The sequence below is a fragment of the Silurus meridionalis genome, chromosome 8 (genome assembly GCF_014805685.1).
Source record: "Silurus meridionalis isolate SWU-2019-XX chromosome 8, ASM1480568v1, whole genome shotgun sequence".
NCBI lineage: Eukaryota > Metazoa > Chordata > Actinopteri > Siluriformes > Siluridae > Silurus > Silurus meridionalis.
The window spans coordinates 27551879-27569435 of NC_060891.1; the positions used below are offsets into that span (position 1 = coordinate 27551879).

General features: G+C 38.0%; 1 protein-coding gene across 1 annotated transcript in view; it reads left to right on the plus strand.

The window, feature by feature from the left end:
- Positions 1-15493, plus strand: part of wapla (WAPL cohesin release factor a) — a 21132-nt gene extending 5639 nt beyond the window's left edge. Inside the window, 17 exon segments of the mRNA XM_046855902.1 lie at positions 3890-3996; positions 4127-4216; positions 4360-4509; positions 5606-5742; positions 6011-6122; positions 6221-6430; positions 8106-8217; positions 8372-8469; positions 8886-8962; positions 9197-9213; positions 9216-9356; positions 10487-10602; positions 10736-10954; positions 12017-12218; positions 12730-12818; positions 12946-13041; positions 13720-15493. Coding sequence (XP_046711858.1) covers positions 3890-3996; positions 4127-4216; positions 4360-4509; positions 5606-5742; positions 6011-6122; positions 6221-6430; positions 8106-8217; positions 8372-8469; positions 8886-8962; positions 9197-9213; positions 9216-9356; positions 10487-10602; positions 10736-10954; positions 12017-12218; positions 12730-12818; positions 12946-13041; positions 13720-13785 — 2039 coding nt within the window. The 3' untranslated portion in view covers positions 13786-15493.
- Positions 15494-17557: the final 2064 nt, after the last annotated feature.

Consider the following 17557-nt stretch of genomic DNA (forward strand, 5'->3'; position numbering starts at 1 on the left):
GGAGTATAGTGAGTATAATGTGCTTTGTAGGGTGTATAATGTACATTGTAGGGAGTATAGAGTGCTTTGTAAGGAGTATAGTAAATGTTGTAGTGAGTATAACGTGCTTTGTAGGGAGTATAGTTAGTGCAATGTGCTCTGTAGGGAGTATAGTGAGTATATTACGCTCTGTAGGGAGTATAGCATGGTTTGTAGGGAGTATAGTGAGTATATTGTGCTCTGTAGGGAGTATAGCATGGTTTGTAGGAGTATAGTGAGTATACTGTGCTCTGTAGGAGTATTGCATGGTTTGTAGGAGCATAGCATGGTTTGTAGGAGTATAGAGTGCTTTGTAGGAGTATAGCATGGTTTGTAGGGAGTATAGTAAGTATATTACGCTCTGTAGGGAGTATAGCATGGTTTGTAGGGAGTATAGTGAGTATATTGTGCTCTGTAGGGAGTATAGCATGGTTTGTAGGGAGTATAGTGAGTATACTGTGCTCTGTAGGGAGTATTGCATGGTTTGTAGGGAGTATAGTGAGTATACTGTGCTCTGTAGGGAGTATAGCATGGTTTGTAGGGAGTATAGTGAGTATATTGTGCTCTGTAGGGAGTATAGCATGGTTTGTAGGTAATATAGTGAGTATACTGTGCTCTGTAGGGAGTATAGCATGGTTTGTAGGGAGTATAGTGAGTATATTGTGCTCTGTAGGGAGTATAGCATGGATTGTAGGGAGTATAGTGAATATAGTGTACATTGTAGGAGTATAGCATGGTTTGTAGGAGTATAGTGAATATAGTGTACATTGTAGGAGTATAGCATGGTTTGTAGGAGTATAGTGAGTATATTGTGCTCTGTAGGGAGTATAGCATGGTTTGTAGGGAGTATAATGAGTATAATGTGCTTTGTAGGGTGTATAGTGTACATTGTAGGGAGTATAGTAAGTATAGTGTACATTGTAGGGAGTATAGCGAGTATAATGTGCTTTGTGGGGTGTAAAGTGAGTATAATGTACATTGTAGGAGTATAGAGTGTTTTGTAAGGAGTATAGTAAATGTTGTAGTGAGTATAACGTGCTTTGTAGGAGTATAGTGAGTATATTGTGCTCTGTAGGGAGTATAGCATGGTTTGTAGGAGTATAGTGAGTATATTGTGCTCTGTAGGAGTATAGCATGGTTTGTAGGAGTATAGTGAGTATACTGTGCTCTGTAGGGAGTATAGCATGGTTTGTAGGGAGTATAGTGAGTATACTGTGCTCTGTAGGGAGTATAGCATGGTTTGTAGGTAATATAGTGAGTATACTGTGCTCTGTAGGGAGTATAGCATGGTTTGTAGGAGTATAGTGAGTATATTGTGCTCTGTAGGAGTATAGCATGGATTGTAGGGAGTATAGTGAATATAGTGTACATTGTAGGGAGTATAGCATGGTTTGTAGGGAGTATAGTGAATATAGTGTACATTGTAGGGAGTATAGCATGGTTTGTAGGGAGTATAGTGAGTATATTGTGCTCTGTAGGGAGTATAGCATGGTTTGTAGGGAGTATAATGAGTATAATGTGCTTTGTAGGGTGTATAGTGTACATTGTAGGGAGTATAGTAAGTATAGTGTACATTGTAGGGAGTATAGCGAGTATAATGTGCTTTGTGGGGTGTAAAGTGAGTATAATGTACATTGTAGGGAGTATAGAGTGTTTTGTAAGGAGTATAGTAAATGTTGTAGTGAGTATAACGTGCTTTGTAGGAGTATAGTGAGTATATTGTGCCTGTAGGAGTATAGCATGGTTTGTAGGAGTATAGTGAGTATATTGTGCTCTGTAGGGAGTATAGCATGGTTTGTAGGGAGTATAGTGAGTATACTGTGCTCTGTAGGGAGTATAGCATGGTTTGTAGGAGTATAGTGAGTATACTGTGCCTGTAGGAGTATAGCATGGTTTGTAGGTAATATAGTGAGTATACTGTGCTCTGTAGGGAGTATAGCATGGTTTGTAGGAAGTACAGTGAGTATATTGTGCTCTCTAGGGAGTATAGCATGGTTTGTAGGAAGTATAGTGAATATAGTTTACATTGTAGGGAGTATAGCATGGTTTGTAGGCAGTATAGTTAATATAGTGTACATTGTAGGGAGTAAAGCATGGTTTGTAGGGAGTATAGTGAGTATATTGTGCTCTGTAGGGAGTATAGCATGGTTTGTAGGGAGTATAATGAGTATAATGTGCTTTGTAGGGTGTATAGTGTACATTGTAGGGAGTATAGTAAGTATAGTGTACATTGTAGGGAGTATAGTGAGTATAATGTGCTTTGTGGGGTGTAAAGTGAGTATAATGTGCTTTGTAAGGAGTATAGTGAACGTTGTAGTGAGTATAGCGTGCTTTGTAGGAGTATAGTTAGTATAATGTGCTTGTAAGGAGTATAGTGAACGTTGTAGTGAGTATAGCGTGCTTTGTAGGGAGTATAGTTAGTATAATGTGCTTTGTAGGGAGTATAGTAAGTATACCATGCTGTACAGAGAGTATAGAGTGCTTTTTAGCATGTATAGTATATGAATTAAAGTGAGTGTAGTGTGCTGTGCAGGGAGTATGGTGAGTATAGTGTGCTGTGTAGGGAGTGTAGTGTACAGTGTAGGGAGTATGGTGAGTGTAGTGTACAGTGTAGGGAGTATGGTGAGTGTAGTGTACAGTGTAGGGAGTACAGTGAGTGTAGTGTACATTGTAGGGAGTATAGTGAGTGTAGTGTACAGTGTAGGGAGTACAGTGAGTGTAGTGTACAATGTAGGGAGTACAGTGAGTGTAGTGTACATTGTAGGGAGTATAGTGAGTGTAATGTACAGTGTAGGGAGTATAGTGTGTAGTGTACAGTGTAGGGAGTACAGTGAGTGTAGTGTACAGTGTAGGGAGTACAGTGAGTGTAGTGTACAATGTAGGGAGTATAGTGAGTGTAGTGTACAGTGTAGGGAGTACAGTGTAGGGAGTACAGTGAGTGTAGTGTACAGTGTAGAGAGTACAGTGAGTGTATGTAGTGTACAGTGTAGGGAGTACAGTGAGTGTATGTAGTGTACAATGTAGGGAGTATAGTGAGTGTAATGTACAATGTAGGGAGTATAGTGAGTGTAGTGTATAGTGTAGGGAGTACAGTGAGTGTAATGTACAGTGTAGGGAGTATAGTGAGTGTAGTGTACAGTGTAGGGAGTACAGTGAGTGTAGTGTACAGTGTAGGGAGTACAGTGAGTGTAGTGTACAGTGTAGGGAGTACAGTGAGTGTATGTAGTGTACAATGTAGGGAGTATAGTGAGTGTAATGTACAATGTAGGGAGTATAGTGAGTGTAGTGTACAGTGTAGGGAGTACAGTGAGTGTATGTAGTGTACAATGTAGGGAGTATAGTGAGTGTAATGTACAATGTAGGGAGTATAGTGAGTGTAGTGTATAGTGTAGGGAGTACAGTGAGTGTAATGTACAGTGTAGGGAGTATAGTGAGTGTAGTGTACAGTGTAGGGAGTATAGTGAGTGTAGTGTACAGTGTAGGGGGTACAGTGAGTGTAGTGTACAGTGTAGGGGGTACAGTGAGTGTAGTGTACAGTGTAGGGAGTACAGTGAGTGTGTGTAGTGTACAATGTAGGGAGTATAGTGAGTGTAATGTACAATGTAGGGAGTATAGTGAGTGTAGTGTATAGTGTAGGGAGTACAGTGAACGTTGTAGTGAGTATAGCATGCTTTGTAGGGAGTATAGTGAGTATACTATGCTGTACAGGGAGTATAGCTTGCTTTGTAGCATGTATAGTATATGAATTAAAGTAAGTGTAGTTAGTATAGTGAGTGTAGTGTACATTGTAGGGAGTATAGTGAGTGTATTGTGTTTGTGTACGATGGTTTTTGTGTAAAAGCAGACAAAATTTAGAGGGTGTGTGTTTCAGATTCTCAGGAGTGGCAGGATGAGTCGAGCTCAGTCGGCCCAGACACTCCGAGAGAACATGCAGGAAAACCCACAGACAGGCTGATCAGTCGCAAAATCTTCAGAAAGGTACAGAAAACCTCCAACTAGATCTCTCTCTCTCTCTCTCTCTCTCTCTCTCTATCTCTCTCTCTCTCTTTTCTCTCTCTCTCTGTGTTTACGATAATAATGGTTGTGTCTGTGTGTGTGTGTGTTTCAGACTCCTACTAAAGCGGTGTACAACGCTCGTCCCTGGAATCAGCCTGAACCAGAGGAATCTCCTCCCACATTGCACAGTGATGTCACACCTGTACGTCCTGAGACTCCACCCTTTTGTCAAATGATTTTTAATGAGCCTGAGAACAGCAGTTACAGTGTTTCCCAAGTATCGACATTAAATATAAATGTGTATAAGCTACCGTGTGTGTGTGTGTTCGCGTGTCTTTTTTCCAGAAGCCGAGTCCGTCAAGCTCAAACAAAGATGTGATTTCTGTAAAAGACGACAGCGTGTTTAAAGCCCCCCCACCTCCCCCCAAAGTCACTAAATCAGTATCCCCGCCCACTGAGCCCCAGCCACATGCTACCACTGCAGAACAAAAGGAGGTGAGCAATGCATCCTGGGAAACATTCTGAAAAAATCTTTATAAGCATAACGCTGAAGACTGTATCATTACAAGTGACTATTGGATTGTGTAGTTCACGTATAGTGTAGTGTTCAGGTCACGGCTTAGTAACGGGCCGTGGAAGAGCTGCTACCGGTTCCACTATCAAATGTCTACGAGTATTAAATCAGTTTGAAACTTATCTGTGGTGTACAAAAGTTTGGAGATTCCTGTTACTTTTTCTGTCTGCAGTTATCGTTTTATAGCTTTTATAATGAGTGTAGAGTAATTTATAGCCTACAATATGCAATGTGTGATTGCAGTGCAATATATTGTGAGTGTCGTGTAATTGTAGACAGTAGTATGTGATTGTGGTGAGTGTATTGTGAGTATTGTGTAATTGCAGTATATATTGCAAGTATTGTGCGATTGCAGTGAGTATATTGTGAGTATATTGAGTGTAGTATTATTGCAGTGAGTATATTGTGAGTATAGTGTGATTGTAGTGAGTATATTGTGAGTGTACTGAGTATATTGAGTATAGTGTGAATTGCAGCGAGTATGTTACGAGTGTAGTGTTATTGCAGTGAGTATATTGTGAGTATAGTGTGATTGTAGTGAGTATATTGTGAGTGTACTGAGTATATTGAGTATAGTGTGAATTGCAGCGAGTATCTTACGAGTGTAGTATTATTGCAGTGAGTATAGTGTGATTGTAGTGAGTATATTCTGAATGTAGTGTGATTGTAGTGAGTATATTGTGAGTATATTGAGTGTAGTATTATTGCAGTGAGTATATTGAGTATAGTGTGATTGTAGTGAGTATATTGTGAGTGTACTGAGTATATTGAGTATAGTGTGAATTGCAGCGAGTATGTTACGAGTGTAGTATTATTGCAGTGAGTATAGTGTGATTGTAGTGAGTATATTCTGAATGTAGTGTGATTGTAGTGAGTATATTGCGAATGTAGAGAGTACAGTGCGGTTGCAGTGAGTATAGTGTGATTATAGTGAGTATGAGAATGTAACAAACCTTACTTGTAGTGTGTGTGTGTGTGTGTGTGTGTGTGTGTGTGTGTGTGTGTGTGTGTGTGTAGCTGTACACAGTTGTGCAACACGTGAAGCACTTTAACGATGTGGTGGAATTCGGAGAGAATCAAGAATTCACTGATGACTTTGAGTATCTGGAGACTGGACTAAAGAGCACACAGCCTCTACACACACGCTGCCTTAGGTATGCGCGCGCACACACACACACACACACACATTTCCATAGGTAAACATAGCATCTAAATACTCTCACATTGCATTAGGTTTACAAACACAGCATTTACATACTCACACTGTGCCTTATGTACACAAAGAGTATCCACACACACACACACACACACACACACACACAGCTTCTACAAAAAAAGCTTGTCTGTCTTTTTTTCTTTGTAATTTGCTTGTGTTTGTGTATTTTGTCTGAATGTTTACACTTATATTTTGTGTGTGTGCAGTATAATCAGTTTAGCCACACGCTGTGCCATGCCGAGTTTCCGCATGCATTTGAGAGCGAGAGGAAAAGTGGCTCAGGTGTTTAACATGCTGAGCGACGCACCACAGCATCCGGTACCTGTTTCAGAAATATAGTTACCATTATTACGCAATTAGAGTAACTATATGTTACAGTATAATAAGTGTGAGTGTGCGTGTGTGTGTTCGGTTAGAACCTGGCATTGTGTACCGCAGCTCTACTCTACATCCTCAGTCGGGACCGGCTCAACATGGACCTGGACCGTGCCTGTCTGGATCTCATGATCCGTCTGCTGGAGCTGGAGCAGGACGAGTCGGAGGATCATCAAAGCAAAGTGAAGGAGAAAATACAGAAACTGTGTGAAACTGTACACAACAAACACCTGGACCTCGATAACATCACTGTGAGTCATAACTCCGGTTCAGCACTGCCTCGTCAGGGTTCATTTGAGGTGTCCACTGATTTAGATGCTTAAATTATAGGAAACTAAAGAGTCGAAGCATAACACAGAGTCATTTGGAGAGTAATGAGACTCTGTACAGCAGGGGGTCCCAAACACCGGGCCTCGGAACTGCACCGGGTTGTGGATCGATTGGTTGTATTCCAATTTCGCGTTCTGTCGAGTTTTCGAGCACCTGCACACATTTCCACGTGTTTCAGTCGCAGTTTTTTTAATGCAGCAATAAATGACGCTCGCACTGATCCTGCATTATGGTGACTCGAGTTGCATTTTCTTTTTATATGCACTAATTGATTTAGTTGAGTTGTGCACGTGACACCTACGTCTGTGGTAATATTGTTTTCGTGAAACCCGTTCCGTGGTACAATAAAGGTTGGTGAACACCACTGGTTCTTTTGGAGATTAAATAGTCATGGGGTTTCTGCAGAGTCTAAACTTTAAAAATCGACATTTTTGGCTTTAAAAAGGTTTAAATTTAATTTTAACTGGTTCTTACTTTTCTAATGTCCATGTAACGCTACATCGAATGCTTTTTAGTTTTTCTTGGTTGTTCTTCCTTTTGCTAGTCCGAATATAGTTTGCTGTATTACGAATGCAAATGAGACCTACATACAACAGCCAATCAGCTTCCTGGTAATGGCGCGTATCGCTCCGATTGTACCACAGATTTTTTTGGTTAGGTTGATTTAGGGTTTGGTTAAAGCCACAACGTATTTGTGTGTTTTTATGTCAGTCTTAGTGGTCTTAAAAAAGTCTTAAATTTGACTTGTTGAAACCTGCAGAAGCCCTGATTATGCAACACTAATTTATTTGGAGAGTAAAGAAAATCTGCTCACAGATTCTTTTGTGGAATAAAGCGTCATATTAGCGCACTGAATGAGTCACAACGAAGCACTTCAGGAGACTAAAGGCACCGATTTCTTGAAAGAGAAGAGAGAAAAAAAAAAAGAGTAGTAGCCCTGATTTTTTTTTAGTTAATAAAGATGTTATTGTGTTAAGTGGTTACGAGCATATTAAAGGGGGTGATGAGGCATATCGCCCGAAATATATTCAGTGTATAAAGAGCAATGATGGGGATTTCTTAGAAGTGTGTGTGTGTGTGTGTGTGTGTGTGTGTGTGTGTGTGTGTGTGTGTGTGTGTATACACATTTTATATATATATATATATATATATATAAAAAACATTTGTTTTACTGATGCGCCAAGTCTCAAATCAAGCACCAAAATCCACCACGGCGCACGCATCCGGCAATCAAATCCGTCCGTGCAGAAACATAGCAAAAGTCCCTTTTGGGTTCCTGATGATTTACATCATTTAAAACACCATCATTAATTTAAAGCATTTACGAGAATATTTGCTCTTCATGCTCTATATTGAGTTGTTTCACTAATAATAAACATGCATTAGCATAAAGCATTAATATTTGTGAATTTGTTGATTAGAGTATTAAAAACTTGAAAAGTATTTGTTTAATGTATATTTAGAACAGATACAAATTTGCGATTAAATTGCGTTAATTTGTGTCAATCGTGCAATTAATCATAATTAAATATTTAAATCAATTGACATCCCTGATATATTTATTTATTTATAGTCACTTTTTTCTATTTGTCTTAGACGGGTCACTTGGCGATGGAGACTCTTCTCTCACTGACATCTAAGAGAGCAGGAGACTGGTTTAAAGAAGAGCTCCGTTTACTGGGAGGACTGGACCACATCATAGATAAAGGTGTGTACACACACACACTATGGACACAGTGTGATTAATGTAGAGCAGTTTAACACGATGGAATTATTGTGATTTACTTGTCCGGCTCTCGTTGTTGTATCACTGCAAACACATACGGTGCTGTAAATAAATTCTCGCTCTGTCTCTGTCCCAGTAAAAGAGTGTGTGGAAAACCTGGATACAGACGACGATAATGAAAACCTGGTGGCCTCGTTATGGGGAGCGGAACGCTGTTTACGAGTCCTCGAGAGTGTGAGTGCATCGGGGGGGGTTTGTTTGTTTTTGTACTGTGTGCATTCCATGCGTATTTTATTTTAAGTGATGAGTCTGATATGTTAGGGGTCATATCTCTGGCTACTTCCTTTCACACATGATTATCTGATGCAGTCACCAGCTCAACACAAGCATGAGACAGATCCGGTATCATTTATAACACACTCAATATGTAACGAGCAGAAAGAGAAATCCTGCAGGATAACATCTAGTCATCACAATATGTCAAACTCCCATTTTTACTGCTTCCAACAGGTTATAATGTGAGAATGTTCTGTCTGATCGGTGTGTGTGTTTGCGTGTGTGTTTATATATATATATATATATAAACACACTGATTCTAGCTGTGTGTGTGTGTGTGTGTGTGTGTGTGTGTGTGTGTGTGTGTTCACTAGGTGACTGTCCATAATCCCGAAAATCAATCCTACCTGATTGCCTACAAAGACTCCCAACTGATCATCTCTTCAGCCAGGTGTGTGTGTGTGTGTGTGTGTGTGTGTGTGTGTGTGTGTGTGTGTGTGTGTGTGTGTGTGTGTGTGTGTGTGTGTGTGTGTGTGTGTGTGTGTAAAATTAAAATGAAGTGACGGTTATTATGACTCAGTGATGCTGAGCCTTTGCACCTTGTAAGCTCTTTGTGTGTGTGTGTGTGTGTGTGTGTGTGTGTGTGTGTGTGTGTGTGTGTGTGTGTGTGTGTGTGTGTGTGTAGGGCCCTGAGGCATTGCAGTCCATGATTCAGCTTTATTGCCATCATGTCACCAATTCTGGTGCCACCTCCACTCATAGTAACCATAGCAACGTGGCAAAAGCAGTAGAAGACTGTATGAGGGCGGTGCTGGGGGTGATGCTGAACCTCACTCATGATAATGGTAAAACACAATCACACACACACACCACACACTTGTCCTCACTTATGGATATATATTATAGTATTGAAGAACCTAAACGATGCTCTTTGAAGCAGAACATTCAATTCAGCTTTATTTGTCCTAAAGCAGCTTTATAGAGAGAATTTATACGTTTAGTGCCTATTATTCACAATCAGTGAGCCAGTGGTGACTCCAATATGGCATTAGAAGAAACCTTGAGACTCAAAAGGAAACCCATCCTTATCTTCCACACCGAATGTTCATTCATTACAGTTCCATCATTGTTGAGGTGTTCAGTGATGGACACTTAATTGCAGAACTGTGTTCCTGAGCCTATTTTAGCAGACTGTTGATATTACAGTCCAAATCCATCCTTCTTGAGCTGCTCAGTAACTTCACGGATCTTTCGGCTGTTAATGAGGAACAATCCCCAGCTGCAGCAGAAGATATCTCCAGCCAGATATATAGGAAGAGAAGAAAGAGACAGAGAAGGAGAGTAGAGAGAGAAATAAGGAATATAATATTTTTATTTTAATGTAATGTTAAAGTTAAAGACATTACTGATGCATTTGAAAACACCGTTTTTGTCCGAGAACTCTCCGCATCCATTCTATCATCTTCCTAAAAGTTGCTCATCCACACGGGAACGTCTGGAAACGCTCACGGCACAAACCCATCAGCGATATGAAAATGAATGTATGCAATCGAAGCAACGATTTCGTATGTTAATGAAAATGCTGTCTCAGTGTGGAACACTGTAAACACGTTTTTTCACGTAACGCATGTTATAGATGGAATTTTAAATCATCATTTTCAGATTTTTAATACGGCCTTAAAAATCTTTAGGGAAGTCTCCAGCTTTGAGCCTGGAAAAGTTTGTAATTTTGTAATTAAAAATGCAAGAAAACAGGGTGTAAATAGCCAGAAGGCTACACACATGAGGGATCTCTGGGATCAGAGACGCTCAAACACACCACCTTCAGCAACCCTGAGTGAACGTGTGAAAGAGTTGGGACGACATCATCCAAACATCCCAGTTCTCTAAAACACTATCCATGATCGTCTCGATAAACCTGTCTGTCTTTTTCTCTCTCTCTCGCTCTCTCTCTCTCTCTGTGTGTGTGTGACAGAGTGGGGCAGCACTAAGACAGGCGAGCAGGACGAACTGATCATCACTGTGTTGAACTCTGTGCTGAAAGTTCCTCAGTTTCTCCCTCAGGAGCAGAGATTCGACATCCGTGTACTCGTAGGTCTTCCACCTGCATTACATCACTGTTAATGAGTGGAGTACAGCCAGAAAAACGCTGATACACACTTTTCGAGCATCTCTGAGTGATTGGTGTGTGTGTGTGTGTGTGTGTGTGTGTGTGTGTGTGTAGGGTCTGGGTCTTCTGATAAACCTGGTGGAGTACAGCTCCAGAAACAGGCACTGTCTGGTGGAACTAACCGTGGATTCCAACTGTCTGCCTGAGACCGAGAAAGACGAGAAGATGGAGGGAGTAAAGCAAGAGCAGAAGGTGGACGAGGGGACGGATGATAAGACGGAAAAGAGACTGGACACTAATGAAAAAGCGAGTGCTCTCAGCGCACTGGTGCAGGTATGTGTGTAGTTAGGTGTTACCTGCTATACCGGGGCAGTCCATCAGGGGGCAGCAGCAATCATTCAGCACTGATTTTACACATTTCTGAGATTCTGGGAAGAAAACTGTAGCAGCCAAAATGTATTAATTTTATAAACATCACCACTTTAGCTTTGGATCCATGTGTATTTAAAACTTTTTTAAATTTTTTGTTAGTTTTTTCGTTAGCATTCACATCCCAGCACTGACGCAGAAACTCGTTAGTGTGAAAAACACAATTTTAGAGCTGTTCAAAAGGATAAAAATCCTAATTGTGAGTATTAGTGTTAGATTTATGATCATTTTCTAAAAAGAATCATGTAACGTTAGTCATAATGACCATTTATTGTGATATCAGTCGTAATACAGAGGCATTAAAGAGACGCTCTAAATGATGTGTACTGACTGATCAGTGAGAACACTGAGTTTTTTTAGGATGTTACTGAATCATCAGCATTATCATATCGTTATCATATTATCATATCATATCATAATCATTATTATCATATCATTATCATATCATTATCATAATCATTCAATTAATAAATAAATCACTCTTTTTCTCACTCACTCACTCACTATCTTTCTTTCTCTCACTCATCTCGGGCTCCCACTTTCTCCCTCTCTCGCGTGCTTTATTTTTCTTAATCTGTTTCCCTCTTTCTATCACTCTCTGTCTAGTCTCTTTCTTTTTCTTTCTCTCAATCTATCCTCTCTCCCTTTCTTTCTCTCTCACTCTTTTTCTCAATCTTTCTTTCTCGCTTTCTTTCTCTCAATCTCTCTCCCTTTCTTTCTTTCTCCTCTTTCTCTCTCACTCTTTTTCTCAATCTTTCTTTCTTGCTTTCTTTCTCTCAATCTCTCTCCCCCTTTCTTTCTTTCTCCTCTTTTTCTCTCTTCTTTCTCCTCTTCTCTCTCTCTCTCTCTCTCTCTCTCTCTCTCTCTCTCTCTCTCTCTCTGCAGGAGAACTTAATAGTCGCATTAGATATTAATATTGTTAATGCACTCAGAGGAATCAATGATTGTGTGTGTGTATGCACGCAGCTCTTCCTGGAGCGGGAGAGAGCGGCCATCTTGGCCGAGGCACAGGCTGACAACATCATCAGCGAGGCGCCGAAGTCTCAGGCGGATGAGAGCGGGCAGTGGCAGGTGACGAGCGGAGAGATGCAGTGGGTCGCCTCGGAAAATAACACAGATGACAAGAAGGAGAAAGAGGAAGAGGAGGAGGAGCTCGATTTTAATAAGGGTATACACCCACACACACACTCTCTCTCTCACACACACACACCTCTATTCACATAAGGGAATCATCAGGTGTTAAAACAATTCACTGATGATCTGTGTGATTCAATTTGCCACGCAAGACTCTGTGTGTGTGTGTGTGTGTGTGTGTGTGTGTGTGTGTGTGTGTGTGTGTGTGTGTGTGTGTGTGTGTGTGTGTGTGTGTGAGAGTTATTGATGTACCTGTGCTGCACACAATGTGTGAAGTATGTCTGTGTGTACGTCCATGAGCATCAATGACTGAGGTGTGTGTGTGTGTGTGTGTGATTAATTGGGTGTGTGTGTGTTCCTGTGTAAAGATCAATCTAATTGATTGCTGCAACTATCGGACAAAATCCTTACTTATAGTTTTTCCGGGTTGCGTAGTACAGTACGAGAGTGGCCTCTAGAGGCGAATCACTGACACCACGTGCTGTTTGTTTGAAATGGGTTTTTTTTGTTCACCTTAGATGCAACTTTGTCTTTTTTTTTTTTAGTTCTGCAGCATGCTGGGAAACACATGGAGGACAGTATAGTTGCGTCGTACACTGCGCTGCTGCTGGGGTGTGTGTGTCAGGACAGTCCGGTCAGTAACTATCATCATCATTGTGGTTATTACCCTGTAATAATGATGTAATATGAGTTGTGTTGCTTTGGAAAGCTTAAGCCTCGTAGTTTAACTTTACTGATGTTAAACTGTGTGTGTGAGACAGGTGAACGTGAAGGCTGTGCGTGAGAGCCTGCCGAAAGGAGACTTTTCCATCATGACCGAGATGCTGAAGAAGTTCCTCAACTTCATGAACCTGACGGTGAGCAGCACAGGAATCCTTACTGCTTCAAATGAAGCACAGCATTGTTTAGCGTTTCAGATTACTGTTGCTAGGCAACTGGGAAAGGTAGACGGCAAAACAGAAGGTAGCTAATGATGGGTCAGACTCGAAGGTCACAGTATGACTGGGAGAAAGAAAGACAGAGAGAATACATTTCCATTTATGTTCATACAATTTACAACCAACTGACAGTAAAACAACTTTAACACTCCGTTGATGAATAAAAATACAATAGAAAACACTCCGAACCTCCATCATTCTGAAATGAATGAAGAGCGTTTGAAGCAGGTGTGAGGGAGTCACCTGACTGAACAGACACCGAAACGCTGACTACAGCGGCGTCTGTTACAGTTGATGATCTGTGTTGCCAGATTCACAGTTAGTTTAAATCGGAGGTTTACATCGTCACACTTTTTGCACCGTCAACATCCTGCTAGTCACATTATAGCTTAACTATCCGTACGATCCCTATCCGCATTGCATTCTGGGTCTTTAAATCCAGCATTCGACCTCAACAGTGTGGTGTTTCAGTGTAGAGTCTTCAATGAAATGTCTCGCAATGTATTTATAGAAACAAGCAGTGGTTTGGGAAAGTGTGTGTGTGTGTGTGTGTGTGTGTGTGTGTCTCTCTCACTCCTTTGTTTTCTCCCTCTGTAGTGTGCAGTGGGCACCACGGGGCAGAAATCCATCTCCCGTGTTATCGACTATCTGGAACGCTGTTAGCATTTCAGAGGATTTCAGAAGACCTGGCAACCCTAGAGTCTGTAAACATCATTATTGAGAGACCCTTAGAACACACACAGGCATACCCATTTTGTTTGTTCCTACTGCTGACACACACACACACACACAATGCATTATGGTATTTTATTTTTATTCTAAAAAAATGTTTTCTTAAATTTTCAGCGTAAATGAGTGGCGTCGAAATAAATATTGGTTTTGAAAATTTCAAAAAATGGGATTCCGAGCGAAAGTTCAAAAACTAGTTTTAAAAAGAAAAAATCGCTTTAAAAAAGTTTTGAATTGAACATTATATGCGATTATTGGAGTGCGAGAATAAAAGTATACATTTTTTATTTAAAAAATTTAATAAATGTTCTCTAGTGGGAAGACTAAAAATAAATCAAATAAAATGCATGAAATTAATTTATATAAAACAATATATATTACTTTTTATTATTAAAGAATTAAATAATGAATCATTTCAGGTTCCAGCTTAACACTTGCAAGTCTCGAAATCAATTGAATTGATTTAAAACGGCTGATTATAAGGACATTGACATTTCACAAAATCAAAGAATTCAGTTAGACGTAAATGTATGGCGGCATTTTTAGTTTCAGAATCACGCTTTTAGAGCTACAGGTTTAGGTTTAAGGTGGTATTGTTGATCAATCACTGAGGCCTTTTGTGATGTGAAACCTTTCCACCTTAAATAGAAATTTATATTTAATTAAAGGTCACAGTCCCTTTTTTTTTTTTTTTTTTAGGTTTCAGGTTTTTTTGTTTGTATGGTTGTTCTTTCATTGCTTTAAGATCAGACTGGAACTGAACAATTCCACTTTCAAAAATTTTGTCTTTTGTTGTAAAATAGTATTTCAGATTAAAGCAGCAGAATGTAATGTTTAGAGCCTTTTAACAGGCCACGGCCCTTTCTAATAGTACATTATCACTAGTGGGATTGCTTTATAAAAAATAAATAAAAGCGGGGGTGGGCGGGGCTTAGTAGTGTGAGGTGGCACTAAATTCCAATCAAGAGAAATCAAATATAAAGAAATGAATCTTGAAATAAAAAAAGATGTTCTGATTAATGTCACATTCTGCAAGGATTAAATCTGATTTGATATATATAATTAATCAAAGCAGGGGTTTTTTTTGTCACTTTGCTGATTTGAATTTTGTTTTTTGTTATTTTTTTAATTTAGTAGGAAAAAATGCTCAAACTATTGGAAGGTTTAAGAACTGAATGAATAAGTTCTAAAAATAAAAGTAGAAAAGTCTTTGAACTATTCATGCTTTTGTGAAAAAAAAAAAAATTTGGTATTAACTAAATAATAAACTAACTCGTGCTTCTCTCACAGCCATACTGAGTAAAAATCTCAGATTATTTTTCTTTCTTTCATTTTCTTTCTTTCTTCTTTGTGTTTGAGGACATGGAGTGGATTATGCGTGAACTAAACCGGGTGTTTAGATGTAAATATTTTGTGTAAATATATTCACCTTCAGAATGTTGGACCGAACGCTCAGTTTTGTTTGTTTGTTTGTTTGTTTTATACAGGTTTCTTTGTTTATTGTTATTGCAGGATTATAAATAAAAATCTCTCTCTATATATATATAATGTGTATAAACACTTTTTATCTGGTTTTGCGCAGAATCTTGTCTTTGGTTACCTGTAAATAATTTTGCCTTTAATAAAAGCGTTGATACTTTCAGATCTCGTCTCTGTCTGATTATACACAACAATAATACACCAAGATTATACACAACAATAATACACCAAGATTATACACAACAATAATACACCAAGATTATACACAACAATAATACACCAAGATTATACGCAATAATACACCAAGATTATACACAACAATAATACACCAAGATTATACGCAATAATACACCAAGATTATACACAATAATACACCAAGATTATACACCAAGATTATACAATAATACACCAAGATTATACACAACAATAATACACCAAGATTATACGCAATAATACACCAAGATTATACACCAAGATTATACACAACAATAATACACCAAGATTATACTAATAATACACCAAGATTATACACCAAGATTATACACAACAATAATACCAAGATTATACACAACAATAATACACCAAGATTATAATAATAATACACAAGATTATACACCAAGATTATACACAACAATAATACACCAAGATTATACACAACAATAATACACCAAGATTATACGCAATAATACACCAAGATTATACACCAAGATTATACACCAAGATTATACACAACAATAATACACCAAGATTATACGCAATAATACACCAAGATTATACACAACAATAATTCACCAAGATTATACACAACAATAATACCAAGATTATACACAACAATAATACACCAAGATTATACAAAGATTATACACAACAATAATACACCAAGTTTATACACAACAATAATACACCAAGATTATACACAATAATACACCAAGATTATACACAATAATAATACACCAAGATTATATAATAATACACCAAGATTATACACAAAGATTATACACAATAATAATACACAAGATTATACACAACAATAATACACCAAGATTATATAATAATACACCAAGATTATACACAAGATTATACACAATAATAATACACCAAGATTATACACAATAATACACCAAGATTATACGCAATAATACACCAAGATTATACACAAGATTATACAAATAATAATACACCAAGATTATACAACAATAATACACCAAGATTATACACAAAGATTATACACAACAATAATACACAAGATTATACATAAATAATAATACACCAAGATTATACAAAGATTATACACAATAATACACCAAGATTATACACAACAATAATACACCAAGATTATACACAATAATAATACACCAAGATTATACAAAGATTATACACAAGATTATACAATAATACACCAAGATTATAATAATACACCAAGATTATACACAACAATAATACACCAAGATTATACACAATAATAATACACCAAGATTATACGCAATAATACACCAAGATTATACACAAAGATTATACACAACAATAATACACCAAGATTATACACAACAATAATACACCAAGATTATACACAAAGATTATACACAATAATAATACACCAAGATTATACAAAGATTATACACAATAATAATACACCAAGATTATACACAACAATAATACACCAAGATTATACACAATAATAATACACCAAGATTATACACATAATAATACACCAAGATTCTACACAACAATAATACACCAAGATTATACACAACAATAATACACCAAGATTATACACAACAATAATACACCAAGATTATACACAAAGATTATACACAATAATACACCAAGTTTATACACAACAATAATACACCAAGATTATACACAACAATAATACACCAAGATTATACGCAATAATACACCAAGATTATACACAAAGATTATACACAACAATAATACCAAGATTATACACAATAATACACCAAGATTATACACAAAGATTATACACAACAATAATACACCAAGATTATACACAACAATAATACACCAAGATTATACACAAAGATTATACACAACAATAATACACCAAGATTATACACAAAGATTATACACAACAATAATACACCAAGATTATACACAACAATAATACACCAAGATTATACACAAGATTATACAATAATAATACACCAAGATTATACAAGATTATACACAACAATAATACACCAAGATTATACACAAGATTATACAC